Below are 21211 nucleotides of genomic sequence, written 5' to 3'. Positions count from 1 at the left end.
CGGTCTGTCTCTCACTTTGTCGGTCTGTCTCTCACTTTGTCGGTCTGTCTCTCACTTTGTCGGTCTGTCTCTCTCTCTCTCTCTCTCTCACTTTGTCGGTCTGTCTCTCTCTCTCTCTCTCTCTCTCACTTTGTCGGTCTGTCTCTCTCTCTCTCTCTCTCTCACTTTGTCGGTCTGTCTCTCTCTCTCTCTCTCTCTCACTTTGTCGGTCTGTCTCTCTCTCTCCGGCATGACTATAGTGTGAGTTACCAAGGTTGACCAGTCACTTGATAATGAGAAAGGACAACTTGCTTGAGTTGTAGTTGCATGCTCTTGCTGTCAGGATAAGGGTGGGGCTGGCCCTGAAATGGCTGAAAGTTCCTCTGGCTATCGTGTATTATCTTGTGGTTTTGGCTTAGTTCTGCAGACGGAGCACCCATTTGGTTCGGCAAGTATTCCAATGGCTTATTGCTGGCGCAGAAGGTTATGGCCTGTTTCATTGTTCTGCACACAGGTAAGAGAAACCAGATGTTCTCTGCAAGGATGGTAGCTTTGTTTCTTAAATCAGTCTGTTAGAATTTTGAGTGTCACAGGAAGTATCTAGTATTCCTTTCAAACAGTAACTGCCTGGAGTTAGGTCCTTTCAGCACATTGAATGGCAGAGCAGATTCAATGAGATGAATGATCTAACAATCCTCAATTTCACTTTGCTGTCTGTGTCTTCATGACCATTGATTCTTTTGATTAAAAAGCTGTAAATCTCTGCTTTGAATATACTGACCAACCTAGCCTCTACATCCCTCTGCAGCAAAGAATTCCCTAGATTCACTACCCTCAGAAAAAATTCATCCTCTTTTCTGTCTTAAATGGACAACTCCTTACTCTGTGATTATGCTCTTTGGTTCTAGACTTTCCTTCAAGGGCAAGCGACCCCTCCACATCCTAACCTGTCAAGTTGCCTAAGAATTGCGTACGTTTCAATAATCAGTCATTCTTCTAAGGTCCAACAAATCGAGGCTAATTTACTCAATCTCTCTTCGTAGTACAATCCTTTCATACCTGGGATCAAGTTAGTGAATCCTCTGTGCCCTGCCTCCAATGCCGGTACACCTTTACTTAGGTAAGGGGGAGCCAGAATTGTTCACAGTATTCCAGCTGAGGTCTATGTATTGCTTTGTATAGTTTTAGCAAGACTTCCCTTTCTATATACGACCATTCCCTTTGAACTAAAAGCCAACATTCTGTCTGCCTAGTACCTGCTGAACTTTGATGTGATTTATGCACAAGTACTGCCAAATCCTTCTGTGCTGTAGCTTTCTGCATTCGATCGCAATTTAAATAATATTCCGCTCGTCTCCTGCCAAACTGCATGATCTCACACTTTCCCACATATTCCAACTGCCAAGTTTTTGCCCATCCCTTAACCTGCCATCCTTCTCACTTGCCTTTCCATCTCCTGTTGTGTCATTCTGCATTCACTTTCTTCATCCAAGTCATTAATATATATTGTAAATAATTGTGGCCCCAGTACTGGGCCCTGGGACAGTCCACTAGTTACAGGTTGCCATCCTGAAAATGCCCCTCTTATCCCAAATCTACTGTATCCAATACCATGGGCTGTTGCCTTATTAAACCACTGAACCTGTGGCATTTCTAAATTCTCTGCTGTTACATCCATTATAAGAGACTATCTAACATTTTCCCAATTACAGGTGCTAAACCAATTGGCATAGAGCGAGCTGTATTTTCTGAAAGTAAAAATATTGCATTGGCAGTTTTCCAATCCTCTGGGTCTTTTCCAGAATGTAAAGATTTTTGGAAGATTACTACCTGTGCATCCTCTATCTCCGTAGCAGGATATTTCCAATCAGGGCGAGTGGCCTTGTGGGTCTTTAGCCCCAAAGTTTCCCAAGTACTTTCTCTCTGGTGATGGTTGTTGTATTTATTTTGACTCTTCCTTTTAATCCCTTTATTATTTCATGATTTTGAAGTGTTATTAATGCTGAAAACGCCACCTGGAAACCTTATCTGTACATACAAATTTGGCAGGTAGACAAAAGACCCAACTGGTCCATCAAAATTGCTTCAGACCTCATAATCCCTGGACATTATAACTAGACAGTCACCCTTCCTCTAACAGTGTTAGCCCCCTGGGGTAAGCAAAAGAAACAAAACCCTGGGACAACAAGGGCAAAAGTACTCCAGTGAACTCTTATCTGACTCTCTCAGCATTTATTCCCTAGAGGCTGGGTATAAACAGGTGGTTTAGGGAGATCTAGCTGAAAGTGTGGGTGATAGGAGAAAGAGAGAGAGAGAAGTTTTCAAGGTGCATAAGGGTGTTGAGATGTTTTTTGAAGATTTCCTGCCACGTTTTCAATAAACCTTTCAAGTAGTGGCTGAAACATTGCTTTAAGTCCTTTCTGTTTGGCAGGGCGGATGGCTTAGTGATGAACCAACATCTAGATTTTCACAGATTTACTCCAATCCAGCTAAATTAAATAGGTTTGCCCAGAGGTGCTATACATGGATCAAAGTTTCTATGAATAGAGTGCGGGATAAATTAAGACCAATTTACTGATTGTGTCATAATCACTTAATCACTCAGAAATTTTAGCACATTTTACTTCAGAGTGCACTTGTTTAGACAAAAGTGCTGCTTTTTGTGGGTGGCATTTGACAGGAGATTAGATCTATGTAATTATTCTGAGCAGTTAAGACGCCAGTGCATAATTGAGGCAGATTCACTGGTTTGATGAGGACAATGCACAAAGAGAGATGACGTGCAGTCTTTGCTTTCTTACTTGAATCAAAAAGCTTTCATTATTGGCTACCCTGAGTTTAACCCCCTAAATGTTGAGCTCATTTTAAGTACACTTGGTACTATTTCTGCAATCAGAGGGCAGACTTGCTATGAACACAGCAATAAACGCCTCTTGTGTGGATTCCGAACGAGTTCTGGTGTTTAGCTTACAAATTAGGAAATCTTGGAGAAGGTGGGGTTAATTGTAAATTCTCCTGTCTCTCCAGTTGGCATGTGATGTCTGACCGCAAGTAGCTTATGGAAGGAACTGAGGTGACAGCATTCTGTCTCAATTGATGTTTATCTTCCTAAGTAAAAAAATTGATTTACGTAAGATAAGAATGAATTGTGCCATTTTCTATTCTTGAAGAGATCAGTTTAATCATTAAGTTTGATGCTCAATGTAGTATTTGGTACCAGTTGCCAATCCATTGTGTGAATGCCTTCGAGTCTGCCTCCCAATCATTATGGTACTAACATGCAGGAAGTTTAACCAAGTTGTGAAAGCTTGTTAATTTGGATAGTCGAACGATCAGCAACTAATATTTCTCCATGTCTGGTCATCTTGTAAAACTATAAACAGGATGCACCCAGAGCACTGCAAAAATCTGAATTCTATAGGGAATATTCGAACGTCAAGTCTTTCATTCTCCCCTGTGGTTTCTTGTTCATATAGTGAGAGGATACATTTATGCAAAATCCTCTCTGCTTTAGGATCCAGCATGTCAGAAGAAACTGACATTTCTTCAGTGTAGTTTTTTTAAAGTCCTTTTTCTGTTCTGATTCCCTCATCTCTTTTTTTGCTGATGTCATCATGTCATGTAGCCTGACACTAATCAGCTCTTCAAACTTTTGAGCTTCGAGTCAGGTAGCTCCCCAGGCGAAGACATCAACCGTTGAATTATAGAACGGTTCCCTTCCAGAAAGAGGCCATTCACTCCATTGTGCTAATGCTGGCTTCCTACAAGAATACTTAGCTGCTTCTATCCCCGACCCTTGATGTCAGGGAGTGGTTGATGCAGTCTGCTTGGATCTTCAGGGCTTTTGAGAAAGTTGTCCACAGGTTGCTCAGCAAAGTTAAGGGTCACAGGGAAGGAGGTAATGTACAGGCATGGAAAAAGGATTGACAAACAGGCAAAAAAACAGGAGAAATAATGGGATCATTCTCATGGTGCCGGGTGGGATACTGCGAAAATTAAGACTTGGGGCTCTTCTCAATATGTCAATCAATAAATATCATTTGGATGTAATTGCAAAATATATCTTCAGCTTCATGGAAAACAATGATGTTGGAATGTGTGCATTGACAAAAATGCAAAGTGGTTCCGAAGGATTTGGACAGGCTTAGTAAGTGGGCAGTGATACAGTGTTAGAATGTAATGTGGAAATATGTGAGATAATCCACTTTGGTGGAACAGCTGTGCAGCACATTACTTACATGGTAAGTAACTGTACAAAGGGACCTACATGGCTTTGTCATGTAGATGAAAATAGTATGCAAATAGTACACTGACCTTTATTGGAAGAAGATTTGGATATAGGAATAACAAAGTCTGTCTTCAATTGTATAGAAGTGTGGTTAGGCCACATTGGAGGAGAACTGTGTGCAGTTTTGATCCCCTAACCTTAAGAAGGATACCAGTGCCAGAGAGGGAGAGCAAGGAAAGATCATCGGACTTGTTCCCAGGATGGAAGACCTGTTTATGAAGGGAAACTGCTAAACTTAAAGAATGCTTACTGTTCATTCGGTTTGGAGAATCCAATGAAGAAGGAAGCATTTCTCAGTCTAAGCTACACTTCCAAATGACTGTGATCAGATCTGGATTAAATTGCTGACCTTTTGAGGTGAAGACTGTTCAGCTCATGTAGACAGGGATTTGTGGCTAATGCTTCAGGATGTCCCATTCCTTTATCATGGAGTTTACAATCCGGCTGAGGGGGTTTTAAAACCACTCAAACTGTTGAAAGCCAAAGGTGGCACAGTTTTGTGTTTTTCTCTGCAGCTGTGGTTTTGTGATTTATTCTTCAGGTTACCTCTGATCTCCCCTGAATATTGAGATAAAAGGGTTTCACTGTCAGAGGATCAGTTTGTCATGTGACAGTGAGCAGTAATATTTAATAGGATATGGTGTCCTTTCACACTTAATTTGTGGATAACTCTCATCAGCTTTCCTTTGTGACATTTCTCCTGGTCTGCAAGGTAACATTCTTTTGACTGTTTTGGGGTAAGCTTCGACAATGGCAGGTGGATATCCCACAAACGAGTGCTTTTTAGGCGCATCAATTCATGGAGAGACCCCAAGCATTATAATTCAGTTTGGAACTTTCTGCAACTTTGATAGTCTGGGTTAAAATTACAGAGGTCATCTAAACCTCTTGACAGTCATTTTATCTGTTCAATAGTGTCTGTTTTTAAAAATAAGTACAGGAATTATCTGCTGTGGACAGTTAGTGCACGAAGTAGACATACTAATTGGTGATCTACTGCTTCTTAATTGCAGTATGTATTTCCATCAGCCATGTTCATCGGTCCAAAACACTGTGGAGGAAAAGCCCTTTCAGCAACTTATGGTGGTGTTTCACTCTTCCTGTAGTGTAAGTATCATCAAATAAGTGCAGTGTGCAACCTGAGCACATCCAGAGAGGCTGTAGGTATGGTTAGATGCCGAATTAAGATCCCGCCCTTCTACATCATAGTCAACACTCCCAGGTGACCTATAGAACAAGATAAAGCTTGCTTCCACTTTATCCATTGCTATGCCCTACTGCTGTACAACATTGCACTACACCTAGTCTTTATTAACTGCTAATGGTCCTTGAGGCAAGATCTTAGGAGAATATAACCTCCTAAGTTTGTCTCCCTTTTGCTAAATGTTCTGTTCTATTCCATATCATACAAACCTTGAGCACTAACATTCAGGAGGTTTAATATGTGGTAATGAGAAAGATCCAGCTTACAGCTTTTGTTTTATTATTAACCACGGGGTATGGGCTTCTTTGACTGGGCCAGCATTTATTGCCCCATCTCTAGTGACTCTCGAAGGTGGTGGTGGGCTGCCTTCAGGACCTTGGTGTAGCAAACACCTACAATTCTGTTAGGGCAGGAGCTGTCAGGTTTTGACCCAGTCACACTAAAGAAACAGTGATTTGTTTTCAAGTCAGGATGGTGAGTGGCTTGGAGGGGAACCTAGAGCTGGTGGTGTTCCCACGTATCTGCTGCCCTTCAGCCTGTGTCCATCTGGGTGGTAGTGGTCATGGGTTTCAAAGGAGCCTTTGTGAATTTCTGCGGTGTACCTTATAGATGGTCCACAATGCTGCTACTGAGCTTCGGTGGTGGAGGTGAATGGATGTGTGTGAGTGTGGTGTTAATCAAGTGGTCTGCTTTGCCTTGAATGGTGCCATCTTGAGTATAGTTGGAGCTGCACTTGTTCCAGCAAGTCTCTGACTGTCTCCTTTCAGTAGAGTCATATAGGACAAAGTGAAGATCGTAGATGTTGGAGTTCAGAATCAAACAGTGTGGTGCTGGAAAAGCACAGACAGCATCTGAGGAGCAGGAGAGTGGATGTTTCAAGCATAAACTCTTCATCAGGAATGCTCTATAGAATTATATAGCACGGAAACAGACCTTTCAGTCCAACCTGTCAATACCAAACAATCCCAAATTAACCTCGTCTCACCTGCCTGCTCCTGGCCCCTATCCTTCCAAAGCTTTCCTAATCATGTGCTCATCTAACTGTCTTTCATACTTAGTTGTAGTTGTACCCACGTCCACCACTTCCTCAGGAAGTTCAGTCCACACGTAAACCATCCTCTGTGTAAAACATTTGCCCCTCATGTTTTTTTTAATCTCTCTCCTCTCACCTTAAAAATATACACCCTAGTCTTGAAATCCCCCATGCTAGGGAAAAGACACTACCATTAACCATATCTGTGCCCCTCATGATTTTATAAACCTCTATAAGATCGTCCTCCAATTTCTTATGCTCCAGTGAAAAAAATCCCAGCCTTTATGTATCACTCAAACATAGAACATAGAAGGATACAGCGCAGTACAGGCCCTTCGGCCCTCGATGTTGCGCCGACCGAATCCTACCTAACCTATACTAGCCCAATAACTTCCAAATGCCTATCCAATGCCCGCTTAAATGCCCATAAAGAAGGAGAGTTCACCACTGATACGGGCAGGGCATTCCATGAACTCACAACCCGCTGTGTGAAGAATCTACCCCTAACATCTGTCCTATACCTACCACCCCTTAATTTAAAGCTATGTCCCCTAGTAACACCTGACTCCATTAGCGGTAAAAGGTTCTTAGTATCTACCCTATCTAAACCCCTAATCATCTTATACACTTCTATCAGATCTCCCCTAAACCTTCTCTTCTCCAATGAGAACAGCCCCAAGTGCCTCAGCCTTTCCTCATAAGATTTTCCTACCATTCCAGGCAACATCCTGGTAAACCTCCTCTGCACTCGTTCTAAAGCTTCCACATCCTTCCTATAGTATGGCGACCAAAACTGCACACAATACTCCAGATGAGGCCTCACCAGAGTCTTATACAACTGCAACATGACCTCAGGACTCCGGAACTCAATTCCTCTGCCAATAAAGCCCAGTACACCATATGCCTTCCTCACAGCACTATTTACCTGGGTGGCAACTTTCAGAGATCTGTGTACATGGACACCAAGATCCCTCTGCTCATCCACACTACCAAGTAGCCTACCATTAGCCCAGTAATCCATCATCTTGTTATTCCTACCAAAGTGAACGACTTCGCACTTAGCTACATTGAATTCCATTTGCCACATTTCCACCCAGCTCTGCAACTTATCTATATCCCGCTGTAACCTACCACTTCCTTCCTCACTATCCACAACTCCACCGACTTTTGTGTCATCCGCAAACTTGCTTACCCAGCTTTCAAGTCCTTCCTCTAGATCATTTATAAAGATAACAAAAAGCAATGGTCCCAAAACAGATCCTAGTGGTACACCGCTAGTAACTGCGCTCCAAGATGAACATAATCCATCAACTACTACCCTCTGTCTCCTTCCAGCCAGCCAATTCCTAATCCAAACCTCTAATGTAGCCTCAATGCCATACCTCCGAAGTTTTAGCATTAGCCTACCATGGGGAACCTTATCGAACGCCTTACTAAAATCCATATACACAACATCTACTGCTTTACCCTCGTCCACCTCCTTAGTCACCTTCTCAAAGAACTCAATAAGGTTTGTGAGGCACGACCTGCCCTTCACAAAACCATGCTGGCTGTCCCTGATCATGTTATTCCTACCCAGATGTTCATAAATCTTATCCCTTACCATTCTCTCTAAGACTTTGCCCACCACTGAAGTCAGACTCACTGGCCTATAGTTACTAGGGCTATCCCTACTCCCTTTCTTGAACAATGGGACCACATTCGCTATCCTCCAGTCCTCTGGTACTATTCCCGTTGACAATGACGACATAAAAATCCAGGCCAATGGCTCTGCTATCTCCTCCCTAGCTTCCCATAGGATCCTGGGGTAAATGCCATCAGGCCCAGGAGACTTATCTATATTCATCCTTTCCAATATTCCCAAAACCTCTTCCCTGCATATTTCCAGGGCATCCATTCTAATTATTTGTGATTCCATATTCACATCAGCAACAGTGTCCTGTTCCTGAGTGAATACTGATGAAAAGTACTGATTTAATGTCTCTCCAATCTCCTCCGCCTCCACACACAACTTCCCACTACTATCCTTGACTGGACCGATACCTACCCTAGTCATCCTTTTATTCTTGACATACCTATAGAAAGCCTTTGGGTTTTCCCTAATCCTACCAGCTAAAGACTTTTCATGTCCCCTTCTCGCTTCTCTTAGCTCCCTCTTTAGCTCCTTCCTGGCTACCTTATAACTCTCTATCGCCCCAACTGAACCTTCACGCCTCATCTTTACATATGCCGCCTTCTTCCCTTTCACAAGGGACTCCAATTCCTTACTAAACCACGGCTGCCTCACAAGGCCCTTTACACCATGCCTGACTGGTACATACCTATCGAGGACACGCAGTAGCTGCTCCTTGAACAATCCCCACATCTCATTAGTGTTCTTCTCTTGAAGCCTGTTTTTCCAATCCACACATCCTAAGTCATGCCTCACTGCATCATAATTTCCCTGCCCCCAGCTATAGCTCTTGCCCTGCGGCGCACGATTATCCCTCTCCATCACTAAAGTAAAAGTCACCGAGTTGTGGTCACTGTCCCCGAAGTGCTCACCTACCTCCAAGTCTAACACCTGGCCTGGTTCATTACCTAGAACCAAATCCAATATAGCCTCCCCTCTTGTTGGCCTGTCGACATATTGTGTCAGGAAACCCTCCTGCACACATTGTACAAACACCGACCCATCTAATGAACTCGAGCTATAGCTCTCCCAGTCAATATCTGGGAAGTTAAAGTCCCCCATAACAACCACCCTGCTACCTTCACTCTTTTCCTGAATCATCCTCGCAATATTATCCTCTACTTCTCTAGGACTATTAGGAGGCCTGTAGAAAACACCTAACAGGGTGACCTCACCTTTCCTATTTCTAACCTCAGCCCAAACTACCTCAGATGGCAAGTCCTCTTCCATCGTCCATTCCACTGCTGTGATACTGTCTTTGACAAGTAATGCCACGCCTCCCCCTTTTTTACCCCCATGTCTGATCCTACTAAAACATTTGAACCCTGGAACGTGCAACAGCCATTCTTGTCCCTGTTCTACCCACGTCTCTGTAATGGCCACAACATCGAAGTCCCAGGTACCAACCCACGCTGCAAGTTCACCTACCTTATTCCTTATACTTCTGGCATTGAAGTATACACACTTCAATCCACCTTTCTGGTTACAGGCACCCTCCTTAGAGATCGCTGCATTATTCCTAACCTCCCTACACTCAAGGTCCTGTACCCTAAAGCTACAGTCCTGGTTCCCATGCCCCCGCGGAGTTAGTTTAAACCCTCCCAAAGAGCACTAGCAAACCTCCCCCCAAGGATACTGGTGCCCCTCAGGTTCAGGTGTAGCCCATCCTTTTTATAGAGGTCCCACCTTCCCCAGAAAGGACCCCAGTTGTCCAGAAACCGGAAACCCTCCCTCCTGCACCATCCCTGTAGCCACGCATTTAACTGCTCTCTCTCCCTATTCCTCGACTCTCTATCACGTGGCACGGGTAACAAACCAGAGACTACAACTCTGTTTGTTCTAACTCTGAGCTTCCAACCTAGCTCCCTGAAAGCCTGTCTGACATCCTCACCCTTCTTCCTACCTATATCGTTGGTGCCAACGTGGACCACGATCTGGGGCTGCTCCCCCTCCCCCTTAAGGACCCGGAAAACACGATCAGCGACATCACGTACCCTTGCACCTGGGAGGCAACATACCAAATGTGAGTCCCTGTCGCCCCCACAAAACCGTCTGTCTGTACCCCTCACTATCGAGCCCCCAAGAACTATTGCTCTACCTTTCTCCACCCTACCCTTCTGAGCAACGGGGCCAGGCTCCGTGCCAGAGGCCTGAACCTCGTTGCTTGCCCCTGGTAAGTCATCCCCCCCACAAGTATCCAAAACGGTATACTTGTTCTTGAGGGGAATGACCGCAGGGGGTCCCTGCACTGGCTTCCTCCTCCCACTCCCCCTCACTGTCACCCATCTATCTTGAACTTTCGGAGTAACTACTTGCCTAAAGCTCCGATCTATGACCTCCTCTGCCTCCCGAATGATCCGCAGTTCATCCAACTCCAGCTCCAGTTCCCTAACACGGGTTTGGAGGAGCTGGAGATGGGTGCACTTCTTGCAAGTGTACTCAGCAGGGACGCTAATGGCTTCCCTCACCTCATACATGTTGCAAGAGGAACATTGCCCTCTCTGCACTGCCATCCCTCTAAAAGTAAGCTTTCCTTAAAAAAAACAACAAAAACCAACTAAATCTAAAGAAACAAACAAGGAAAATGCAGCACTTACCTGCTAGTCTCAATTGGTCTTATTATTAGGTTAGAGGAGGTGGAAGGGTGGGAGGCACTACTCGTGTAGTGCCTCGGGTGACTCGCCTACGCGTTTAAATAAGGGGAGAAAAAAAAACCTTACCCAGGTAACCTAGCGCGCCTTCCGGGTCTGCTACCGCTTTTTTGAAGGAAAACTTTAAATTTTTAACTATTAAATAAACGACCAAACTTACCCACCAGCCGTCGCGAAGTCTTCCGAGAGACTGAGGCCTAAAACTCGGAGCCCGCGTTTAAATAAGGGGAGAAAAAAAAACCTTACCCAGGTAACCTAGCGCGCCTTCCGGGTCTGCTACCGCTTTTTTGAAGGAAAACTTTAAATTTTTAACTATTAAATAAACGACCAAACTTACCCACCAGCCGTCGCGAAGTCTTCCGAGAGACTGAGGCCTAAAACACGGAGCCCGCGTTTAAATAAGGGGAGAAAAAAAAACCTTACCCAGGTAACCTAGCGCGCCTTCCGGGTCTGCTACCGCTTTTTTGAAGGAAAACTTTAAATTTTTAACTATTAAATAAACGACCAAACTTACCCACCAGCCGTCGCGAAGTCTTCCGAGAGACTGAGGCCTAAAACTCGGAGCCCGCGTTTAAATAAGGGGAGAAAAAAAAACCTTACCCAGGTAACCTAGCGCGCCTTCCGGGTCTGCTACCGCTTTTTTGAAGGAAAACTTTAAATTTTTAACTATTAAATAAACGACCAAACTTACCCACCAGCCGTCGCGAAGTCTTCCGAGAGACTGAGGCCTAAAACTCGGAGCCCGCGTTTAAATAAGGGGAGAAAAAAAAACCTTACCCAGGTAACCTAGCGCGCCTTCCGCAAACCTTGCATTCCTGGCAACATCCTGGGGAATCTCTTCTGAACCCTCTCTAGCTTAATAATTTCCTTCATATAACAGTGAGGTTAGATTAAATTCCCTACAGTGTGGAAACAGGCCCATCGTCCAAACAAGTCCACACCGACCCTCCAAAGAGTAACCCACCCAGACCCTTTTCCCTCTGACTAATCGACCTATGGGCAATTTAGCATGGCCAATACACCTAACCTGCTTTCTATTTATATGTTTGTCCTGGATGGGGTTCCTGGGGTTTGTGATGATGTCATTTCCTGTTTGTTTTCTGAGGGGTTGATAGATGATATCTAGATCTGTGTTTATGGTGTTGTGGTTGGAGTGCCAGGCCTCTAGGAATTCTCTGGCATGTCTTTGCTTAGCCTGCCCCAGAAAACAAACAGGAAATGACATCATCACAAACACCAGGAACCCCATCCAGGACAAACATATAAATAGAAAGCAGGAGACACCAGCTTTGCTTCTCTTGGAGGTCGCCACTGATGATGTTACCTAGCCAGGTAATGAAATGTCTGGATATCAAGCCTACAGCTCAGCAAGCAAACCTACACCCTAAACCTCAACCTGAGCTACAAACCTTGCATCCATATGTATGTCCAATGCCTTTAACGTCAGCATATAAGGCTATAGGTGGAAGATACTATTAGAATTGGTTTTTTTTGGATCAGCGCAGACTGAATGGGCTGAAGGTCCTCTTTGTGTGCTGTGGATCTCTACTGTCTTATCTTACCCAAGTCCACAATCGAGACAGCAACTGACCTCGAGCAGGTTAGTAAGGGGGCTGAAAGCTACCTTGGTTTTGATTAGATTAGATTAGATTCCGTACAGTGTGGAAACAGGCCCTTGGGACCCGCTGAAGAGCAACCCACCCAGACCCATTCCCCTCCATTTATCCCTGACTAATCCACTCCACTATGGGCAATTTAGCATTGCCGATTCACCTAATCAGCTCATCTTTGGACTGTGGGAGGGAAACCGGAGCACCCGGAGGAAACCCACGCAGACACAGGGAGAATGTGCAAACTCCACACAGACAGTTGCCCGAGGTGGGAATTGAACCCGGGTCCCTGGCACTGTGAGGCAGCAGTGCTAACCACTGAGCCACCATGTGAAGTTTTCTACTTCAAATAATCCCATGATGCTGATAAAACATGGTAGGTATGTTGATAGTGACAAGCTGAGACTCCAATTTACTTCCATCCTCACTGATGCTCGCAATATTGTCCCATGCATAACGAATGGGGCCATCTTGTGACATAGTGGTAGTGACCCTATAATAGGACTGAGAGGCCCTGGTTCTGGTCCTAATGGCAGCTGGTAAGAGTTCATGTTTTGGAAGGAGATAAGTTGGGGTGGACAAGTAGTTAGGGAACATGTTGAAAATTATGAAGGGATTTGATGAGACAGATGGAGAGAAAAGGCTTGTTGGGAGTCCAAAGCTCAGGGTCACACAAATAAGATAAAAATCAATTGGTTCCATAGTCATTCAGAAGAAACTTTACCCAGAGTGGTTGGAATGTTGGATGTGCTGCTACACAGAGTAAATGAGGTGGCAAGCTTAGGTATATGCCAAGGGTAACTAGATATGGAACTGAGCGGAGAAGGAATAGTTCGACAACTCGAGAATGGATGAAGTATGCAGATTGGCTGGTTTCTATGCTGTGAAATTCAGTGTAATCTTATGTGCAAATTCAGGAATGATCTTGTCATTGATTGACTTGTGATCCTGACTCTCAGTCTGTTATTTAATTGGTTTTCTCTGCTTGTAATTTCCAGGATAGTAGGCCAAATCATCCTGGTGGTGGTGGATTTAAAACTCTGGAAGAATACGGACACCCTGTTGATATTTGATCTACAGGATATCCCATTGATCTCCTGGCTCATTGGCTTTCTGTCTGTCATTCTCGTAATGTTTGTTAATGAAGTGGTCAAGTTACATGAGATTCGGTAAGTGCTCCAGCTCACATGGTGTGAAGTGACAGTCCCACATTTACCTACTAGTGATCTAGAGCCAGAGTCAGCAACACAGTGACAGGGGTGGGAGCATCCTCAGCACCAACGGTGAAAGAGCATTTTTCTTGAACTTGTGATGTTTCTATGCAAGAGAATTCCATTCAGATTTCTTTTTACAAAAATAACTTAATTTTTGCTATGGAAATTGTACGGTAAATTTGTGATATTGAGAGTAATTTCTTTGAAGCTGGGTATTTGCTGAATTAATTCATGCAATTATAGATCACCTTGGATTCTCTGTCAGAAATCGGATGCTGTGGAGTCCTTATCTGACAGGAAGCTGTACGGTCCTGGGTTAACCCCTCGCGGCAAAGAATTAAATCTTTTTGAGATATTGGGATGTTATTTTGAATCACTTCCCCCTGCTTTGAACTTGGTCTTTTCTACCCCTTTTCCCTCTTTTTTTTTTCTCCTTCCTTCCTTTCTTCCCCCATCCTTTTCAAACTTGTTAGTGAAGCAGAGATGGCAGTGTTAGAAGGAAAAGGAAGGCTCTGTGTAAATGTAGCATTTCTCTCAGTCACTGGGCAATCAAGAGATTTTAAATGTGATTTTGATTGTAATTCAGGAAATCTGGTCGTCACGTTTGCAAAAATTGTCATGGTAGGATGCTTGGCATCTGGGATTAGCTGTAGATTTGCCTTTTAAGTGAGTGACTGTTTTGCAGCCTCTGACAATTTCAAATTCTTTTGCAAAGGTGCAAATAAATATTAATGTTCACCCAAACAGGAGATGATATTGTGTATTTAACATAACAACGCTTCCTAAGGCTCTTCACAGACACCAAGCTAAAGAAAGAAGCGTTAGGATTAATGGCCAAAGGCATTAGTCAAAAGGTTCAATTGTAGCAGCATCTTAGAGGAGAGAAAGAGGTTAAGACAAAAAGGTTTGGAAAGGAAATTCCAGAGTTTAGGATCTAAACAACTGTAGACCAGGCCACCAGTGTCAAACGTAAGCAATGCACAAGCGCCAGAGGAGGAGCACACCGATCTCAGAGGGTTATGGAGCTGGCAGGAGCTATAATATTAGATCGGGATGAAGTCTGAGATTGCACATGAGGATGCAAATTTTAAAATTGGATTATTCAGGACCATTGGGCAGTGTCGGGTATTGAGCACTGGGGTGATCGGTGAAGAATCTTCGAAACTGAAGGAGATATTATACAACCATATTACCTTTAACTTCAGTCAAGTTCACAACATGAGTCAGTGCTGCTGATTATGTAAATGTTTTTAACTTGAGAATTTGATGTGATCTTCTCATGCTGTGAACAGTTAACGCCCAACAAACAAATCTGCATGTAGCTCTCTCATTTTAAATTACCCTGTAACAGAAAAATAGCTGTATTTCTATATGCACATGGGGTGTTTCAGAGCCAAGCCTTGGGGTCTGTGGTAGTTTTGATCAGTGTAGTGGACAGCTTAACCCAAAAGAGTCATCTCTTTTCTTTATTTCTCTATATAATATTTTTACATTTAGCTCATTGCTGCATTCATTTTGCTTTTAAGTGAAGTCTAAGATCCCTTTTCCTCCTCTTTCTTCAGAGTACGAGACCGTTATCAGAAAAGACAGAAGCTACAGTTTGAAACTAAGCTGGGAATGAATTCTCCGTTCTAAAGCTGGGACTGGTGCTAGAGAGCCACGTGGACAACTACAGGAGAGCTCCTCAACTGACTTAGTTAGGTCAGGGCGTTCAGTCTGCACTGGACCACCAGGCCCAGATTACTACTGCATGAAGACTACAGAAGCTGCCAGTCTTGTGTCAAATGAAAGATTTTTGCAGAACCCCTCAGACATATGAACAGGCTCGAAAGATACAAAATGCAGTGCTTTAGGAAATGGTACCTGGAAATGCATAAGTGAAAAGGAAAAGAACACAAGACTTCTAAAATTGATGTACTCTGCTGTAAAGCCTGATTACCTACCTCCAGTCACTGGAGAGAGCATGACATTAATATGTGCGGTCTCTTTTCACTCTGTCTCTCTGTTGGGCTGTGGAGCCCTGTAGTTGCATCACAGTGACAGCACGAGGAACTATTGCTTCAGCAAAGGATATAGTGAGTTGTAGCTTCACAGGAAAATTGCAAAAGCTGCCAATGATTTTGTCTTTGCTGGTTTGGGGGAATTTGAAGCCCCTTACCCCCTAAGCCAGACAGCGTTCACTGATATAATAACCCGTGTTAGTGACCTTCACTGTTAAAAGTGTCTTATAGAGCAGGAGTCGAAACTTTATCCAACACCAGGTTTTAAATTTCATCTCCCCTTGTGAACTTCCTCCACCAGTCATCAGCCAGTGGGCAGTAGGAAGCCCCTTGCAGGCTTGTGGATTATTTGTCTGCTGCTTTGAGATTATTTTTATTTTTAATGAGAGATCTCTTTAGGTCAGTGGGAGTCAGGGTCAGAATTTGCAGTGTCAAGCCAAGCTGTGAATACCCACCTGACTGAGATTGTAAGGTACTGTGTGTGTGTGTGTGTGTGTGTGTGTGTGTGTTAGACCAGGCTGTCTGTCTTTTGTTTCAGAGGGAGGGCATTAACGTTGTGGATGTTACCTGAAGTAACTGTGCTGTGTGATTGTTTGCAGGTAGGGTTGAGTTAAGTGTTTTGTTTCAGTGGTTATCTATGTTGGTGTTTCTCTGCTGGGATTGTTCCGGTGAAGGAGCAGTCCTGTAGAGAATTGGCTGGCCACACAGATTTGTTCATCACTAGCTACTGTCACTCCTATGTGGCATCAAACTGATCAATCAATTGGCAAATCCTGTGCTACCTACACACTAATCTCCTTCAGTAGATTGCAGCTCCCTGTCATACATCACATTGAATTAATTCTGCAGCTTTTAATTTTTATATTCAGCCAATTTTTTAATGGATTTTCCACATCCTCCTGAATGATACATGCACTGGCTTTTAAAACACTGCACAGTTAACTGTTCAAAGTCTGTGCTAAACACAAAGCATGTTACTATCGCAGCCTTGTTTGCTGGGTAGTATCCTTTAAAGGGGATGTTCACAGTGAGGCTGTCTAAGGGAGGGTTCACACTGATCCATACTCTAGATTCGTTACAACCTGAGCTTAAAGTTTTAAAAACAAAGAAAAACTTTTCTACATTAGTAAAGAATTGAAAGCTTACCTTGTCTGAAATCCGATTTGCAATAAAAGCAATCATGTTTAATGTGTAGTAGGCATCTGGGCCATCCAGCATTAAATCACTAGTCCTGCAAAATATTGGGCATCGTGGGTCATTGAGGCTAATGAGATTTCAAGCACTGGTTTAGTTCCTCGCGGCTGGAGCCCTTCATCCTGTGATCAGGCTTTGTTGTAATTATGATCACGTTTGCCTGCTATTATTGCCTTTGCCCTCTGACTTCTGTTTACCACTGTTTTAGTTTCTTCAGTTTAATATTTGTGTTTCACAATCCCAAAGAGAATCATGTTCACAGTTGCACTGATGTAGAGTACCATGCAAGCAACGTCCCCACAATATATGTGACAAAATGTAGTGTCCACCTCAATACCTGCAGTTGTTTTGGGCAGCCAATGTTAAACTGTGTCTCCATTACCCACCTAGCTGCTTATGCTGTGCCATGGAATCCTATCTTTCAAGGGTGGCAGGATTAACCAGTTCATGGCATGAAAAGCAGTCCAAATGCAGGAGTGAGCACTAGCGATAATGGTGAGCATGTGGTGTGTGCATGTGTGTGTCTGATATGTAAACCAGGCCATTTTGGCAGAGAAGGGTGTGTGCTGATAACGACAGTTATAGTTAGGAGGTGGGGACATTGACCACTCTGTCAATGTTTGTTTGACATTGTGCATTACAGTCATGCCTTGAGTCCACACTCAAGTAATGCCACATGTGCCAAGTCAGGTCGCTCGGAACACTGTTTAATTCAGTGATTAAAGTAATTATGCTTTCTTTTGAAAAACCACGTTGGATCTTCAGGAGTGTATCATTTCACTCCTGCACTGTGACCTGTGGTTTGGGGTTTTGACTTCCAGGTGCAAAGCCACAGCATTCTTTAATCGTGCAGCATTTGCGGGACAACTCTGTAAGGATTTAGATACAGTATCTAGTCGGTTATGCTGCATTTCATTTGCATTCTGATCACGCCATTGGAAATGTTCCCATTACCTTTGAAGCGCTACTTTTCCCCTTCTGCTCCTGTGTATGTTTGAGGGGATGAAGAAAGGCAGGTGTAACCCAACTCTGATCACCCAGCTCAGTTTGGTTTACCATTTCTTATGACACTGGGGAGAGTCTCCCTTGATGTCATCTTTCGTTGCAGAATTTCCCCAACAGGACAACAGTTGTGTGGGCTGCACCCAATGGTGCAGCAATGTTGATACTTGGGTTTCCAGTTTTCAGTCATTCATCTTTCAAGGAAAAGGGCTAATCATAGAGTTTTAAGCAAACTTGATCCAAAAATCAGCAGACTTTTTCTGAGGCACTGAAAAATCATTCAGGAACTCTTTGGGGTTGTCACTCTGACAGTTTGGTATTGCCTTGGCAAAGTGGTGAAAGAATGGGTAACATCTACTAATAAAATGTACAAGGGTTGGCAGAGAGGTGCACTACTGTCCGCTGTTCCTGTAGGAGACAGCTTGTGCAACAGTGTCCCAGAAACATTGCACCCCACAGCCTTGTAAAATCTACACCAAGTCCAGAGTTGCCTTTGGGAACCATTTTCAGTTATCACGTGATGTGGAGCTGGTGGGAGAGAGCAGAGACAAACCTCCTGAGAAAGTGTTGGCCTGTTTGGTGAGGTGGTGAGTCATTCAGGCCAGAAGATGAGCACTGAGCTTTAGCAGATTATTTAGCTGCATCTAGCAACAGGTTATTGTCCTTGTTGTGAGCACTAGGCAGGCCTGTACCCTTCCGAGTGAGAGACCACGTGTCTCTGCGCTGGCTCAGCTGTGCAAGCTGGAAAATGATAAAGCCGTTTGTTCAGGGTGAGCTGAGCTGAAAGATGGATGCTAGCAGAGAGACATTGTCACCAGAAGCATTAGCAGGCAGCTTGATGTATCCCTTGAAGGATAAACTAAATGAAGTGCCTCCCTATGACTGATATCTCCTGCAAATTGTCTTACAGCAGTTTGTTTTTAAACTATGCAATTGTATTTGAGTTTGTAGTATGCTTTGCATTTACGAAACTGCCCCTCATCACTGCAACATCTGGACAGACTGTTGCCAACCTGCATTTATAATGTTTTGGATGACCAACTTAAGATGAACACACCCCACATACCTCCTGTTTACTGTCTCATTGTCACACAGCAGCTGACTTCTGCCTGTGTTTCTGCAGTGCTGAGGCTGCCCTGGGGATGGGACTGAGTAGCTGCCCTTCACCCTTCCTTGTCTCAATGGGTCACACTGGTATTACAGTGCACACCAATAAGGGGATGACCTCTCTGGCTCAGGGCAGGAAGTAACTGTAAGAATGTTTGTATTACAGCAGGGGTCACAACTCCGATCAGTCACCGCTACCTCCCTATTTCTGAAAGTTATATCTCACCCACAACAAACAAACACTTTTAACCTTTTATTCAAAACAAATTTTGTAAAGTTGTTTCAAATTTATTTAGAAAGGAAACGGAAATTATACTGTTCCATCACAGCACAAGTGGGAAAAGACATTTGGAAGCATTTTATGCACTTTCTTTTGAAGAAAGCTGCTGATTGGTGGAAAGGAGGGTTGAAACATCTTCCCCAACCCAACCCCCAGCTTACTAACTGATCTTGACCATTAGTAACCAGCTGGGACTGAAGACCATGGGGTGATCCATTCTCTTAATATTTCATGGCAAAAAATTCTGATTTCAAAAATACATGAAACAGTTCATGTGTCTCTCAAATATTATTTCAATTTGTTATTGTCCCAGTGTTACATCCTTCTACTGCTGCCCCATCCTCAGTCAATGTCTTTCTTTTTCACCTCGATCTGATTGTTTGGTACCAGTGTTTTATAAGTGCTGCAATACTTAACTTAGTGGAGTCCCTGTGCAGTGTTACCAGGAGATTCTGGACACTGAAACTAGGTGTTGGTTGAGGATTCCACCCCCAGTTTTCCAATGCCCGTTGTTAGATCTGAATGAGTCAAAATGAATTAGATATTGGTGCAATAACTCAGCCTCCTGATGGGATGTAAATATTGTACAAAGTGCGAGCAACAGCATGTCACTGAGAGATTGTTTGTAACTTATTTGTAAATGGAGTTGTTTGGTTTGAACAACTGAGCTTTCTACGCTGTAATTAGAATGCTGATTTCTCAGCAGCATGTACTTGGGTTTGTTGCTGTGTGAAAATAAACTCAATAAATTTCTAACTATTCTTGAAAGCTGGGTACAGATCAGGGATGTCATGTGGCCCACTTGATGACTTTCCAAAGTGTGCCGTACTGGATCCCTCTCCATCTCAATAGTTACAAGGTACTTTGGTTTGTTTCCACAGTCGAATCAATGAGCTGTAATTATGATGGAATTTCCAATGCACATTCAAAATAGCTCTTTCTGCTGTTTAAACAAAACAAGAATGAGTATATGCAAACTCCTACTCCTCCTCCTCCTCCAAGAGTTTCCTAATGGGGTCAGTGATCTGCATGCTGCCACATCACACCCAGTTTGCAATGGGGTTTCTCACCTATATTACATTGACCATGCATCTCCCAGTGATTGATTTTCATTGCCAAAAGTGCCAGCTATATCCTGGTGGTGGTAGTGAGGCTTTGATTTGACAATGATAGACAGGAGCCCCATCCTGATATGCAGTAATGCCACATGTGCAAACTTGGTTCTGTGATATTTTATAACTGTACATTGTGTAAAATGTTTAGAGATATTTAATAATGTTACACTGTTGTTTTTGAATTTTACTACGATCAAAGCTTGTAACTTGTAAAAACAAATTGCAATGGCAATAAATCGTGTCTTTGTAGTCTGTCTCCTTGCAGCAGTCTTATCTTGGTTTAGCCCTTCAGTCACAACAACTTAATTCTGATTCAGTAGCTTCATTGGTTTGCCTGCTGGGCATGTTGTGCAGACAAGAAAATTTGCACGTATAACCATTACCATTTACAATGGCTGACTTACTCAATACCCCTCCACTTAGATCTGTTGACGTGCAGTTTGGAGTCAGAGAGATCGACAGCACAGAAAAGGGGCCCTTTGGACCATCAAAAACAGGAACTTAATGATTTTAATCTCATCTTTCAGCACTTGTCCTGTTGCTTTCTATGCCTTGGCATCACAAATGTACATCTAAATATTAGTTAAATATTAAGTGGAATCCTATCTACCACCCTTACAGGTAGTGTGTTAGAGATTCCCGAAGCCCTCTGGGTGAAAAATGTTTTCCTCTAATCTCCTGCAAAGCTCCTGGTCTTTATCTTAAGTTTAACATGCTTGTTTTAAATCCTTCCATGGTCTTGCAGCTCCCGATCTCTAACCTCTTCCACCTATGACCCTCCAAGACCTTTATATTCCAATTCAGTCTCTTGCGATGCTAAACTGGAATCCCTCACTAAATCTCTACCCATGTCCCATTTTCT

General features: G+C 43.4%; 1 protein-coding gene across 4 annotated transcripts in view; it reads left to right on the top strand.

Annotated features, from left to right (window-relative positions):
- tmem94 (transmembrane protein 94) overlaps positions 1-20598 on the top strand; it is a 135310-nt gene extending 114712 nt beyond the window's left edge. For 3 of the 4 annotated variants that reach the window (XM_060844332.1, XM_060844331.1, XM_060844335.1), the window contains 4 exons: positions 399-493; positions 5281-5374; positions 13436-13606; positions 15214-20598. In XM_060844332.1, coding sequence (XP_060700315.1) covers positions 399-493; positions 5281-5374; positions 13436-13606; positions 15214-15286 — 433 coding nt within the window. In that variant the 3' untranslated portion in view covers positions 15287-20598. Of the gene's footprint in view, positions 1-398; positions 494-5280; positions 5375-13435; positions 13607-15213 lie in introns of those variants that run through there. The other variant, XM_060844333.1, reaches the window with a different exon arrangement.
- The last annotated feature ends 613 nt before the right edge of the window (positions 20599-21211 follow it).

The sequence above is a fragment of the Hemiscyllium ocellatum genome, chromosome 25, assembly GCF_020745735.1.
Source record: "Hemiscyllium ocellatum isolate sHemOce1 chromosome 25, sHemOce1.pat.X.cur, whole genome shotgun sequence".
NCBI lineage: Eukaryota > Metazoa > Chordata > Chondrichthyes > Orectolobiformes > Hemiscylliidae > Hemiscyllium > Hemiscyllium ocellatum.
Note: the sequence above shows the minus strand (reverse complement) of the source record. Positions and strands in the feature narration are given on the sequence as shown.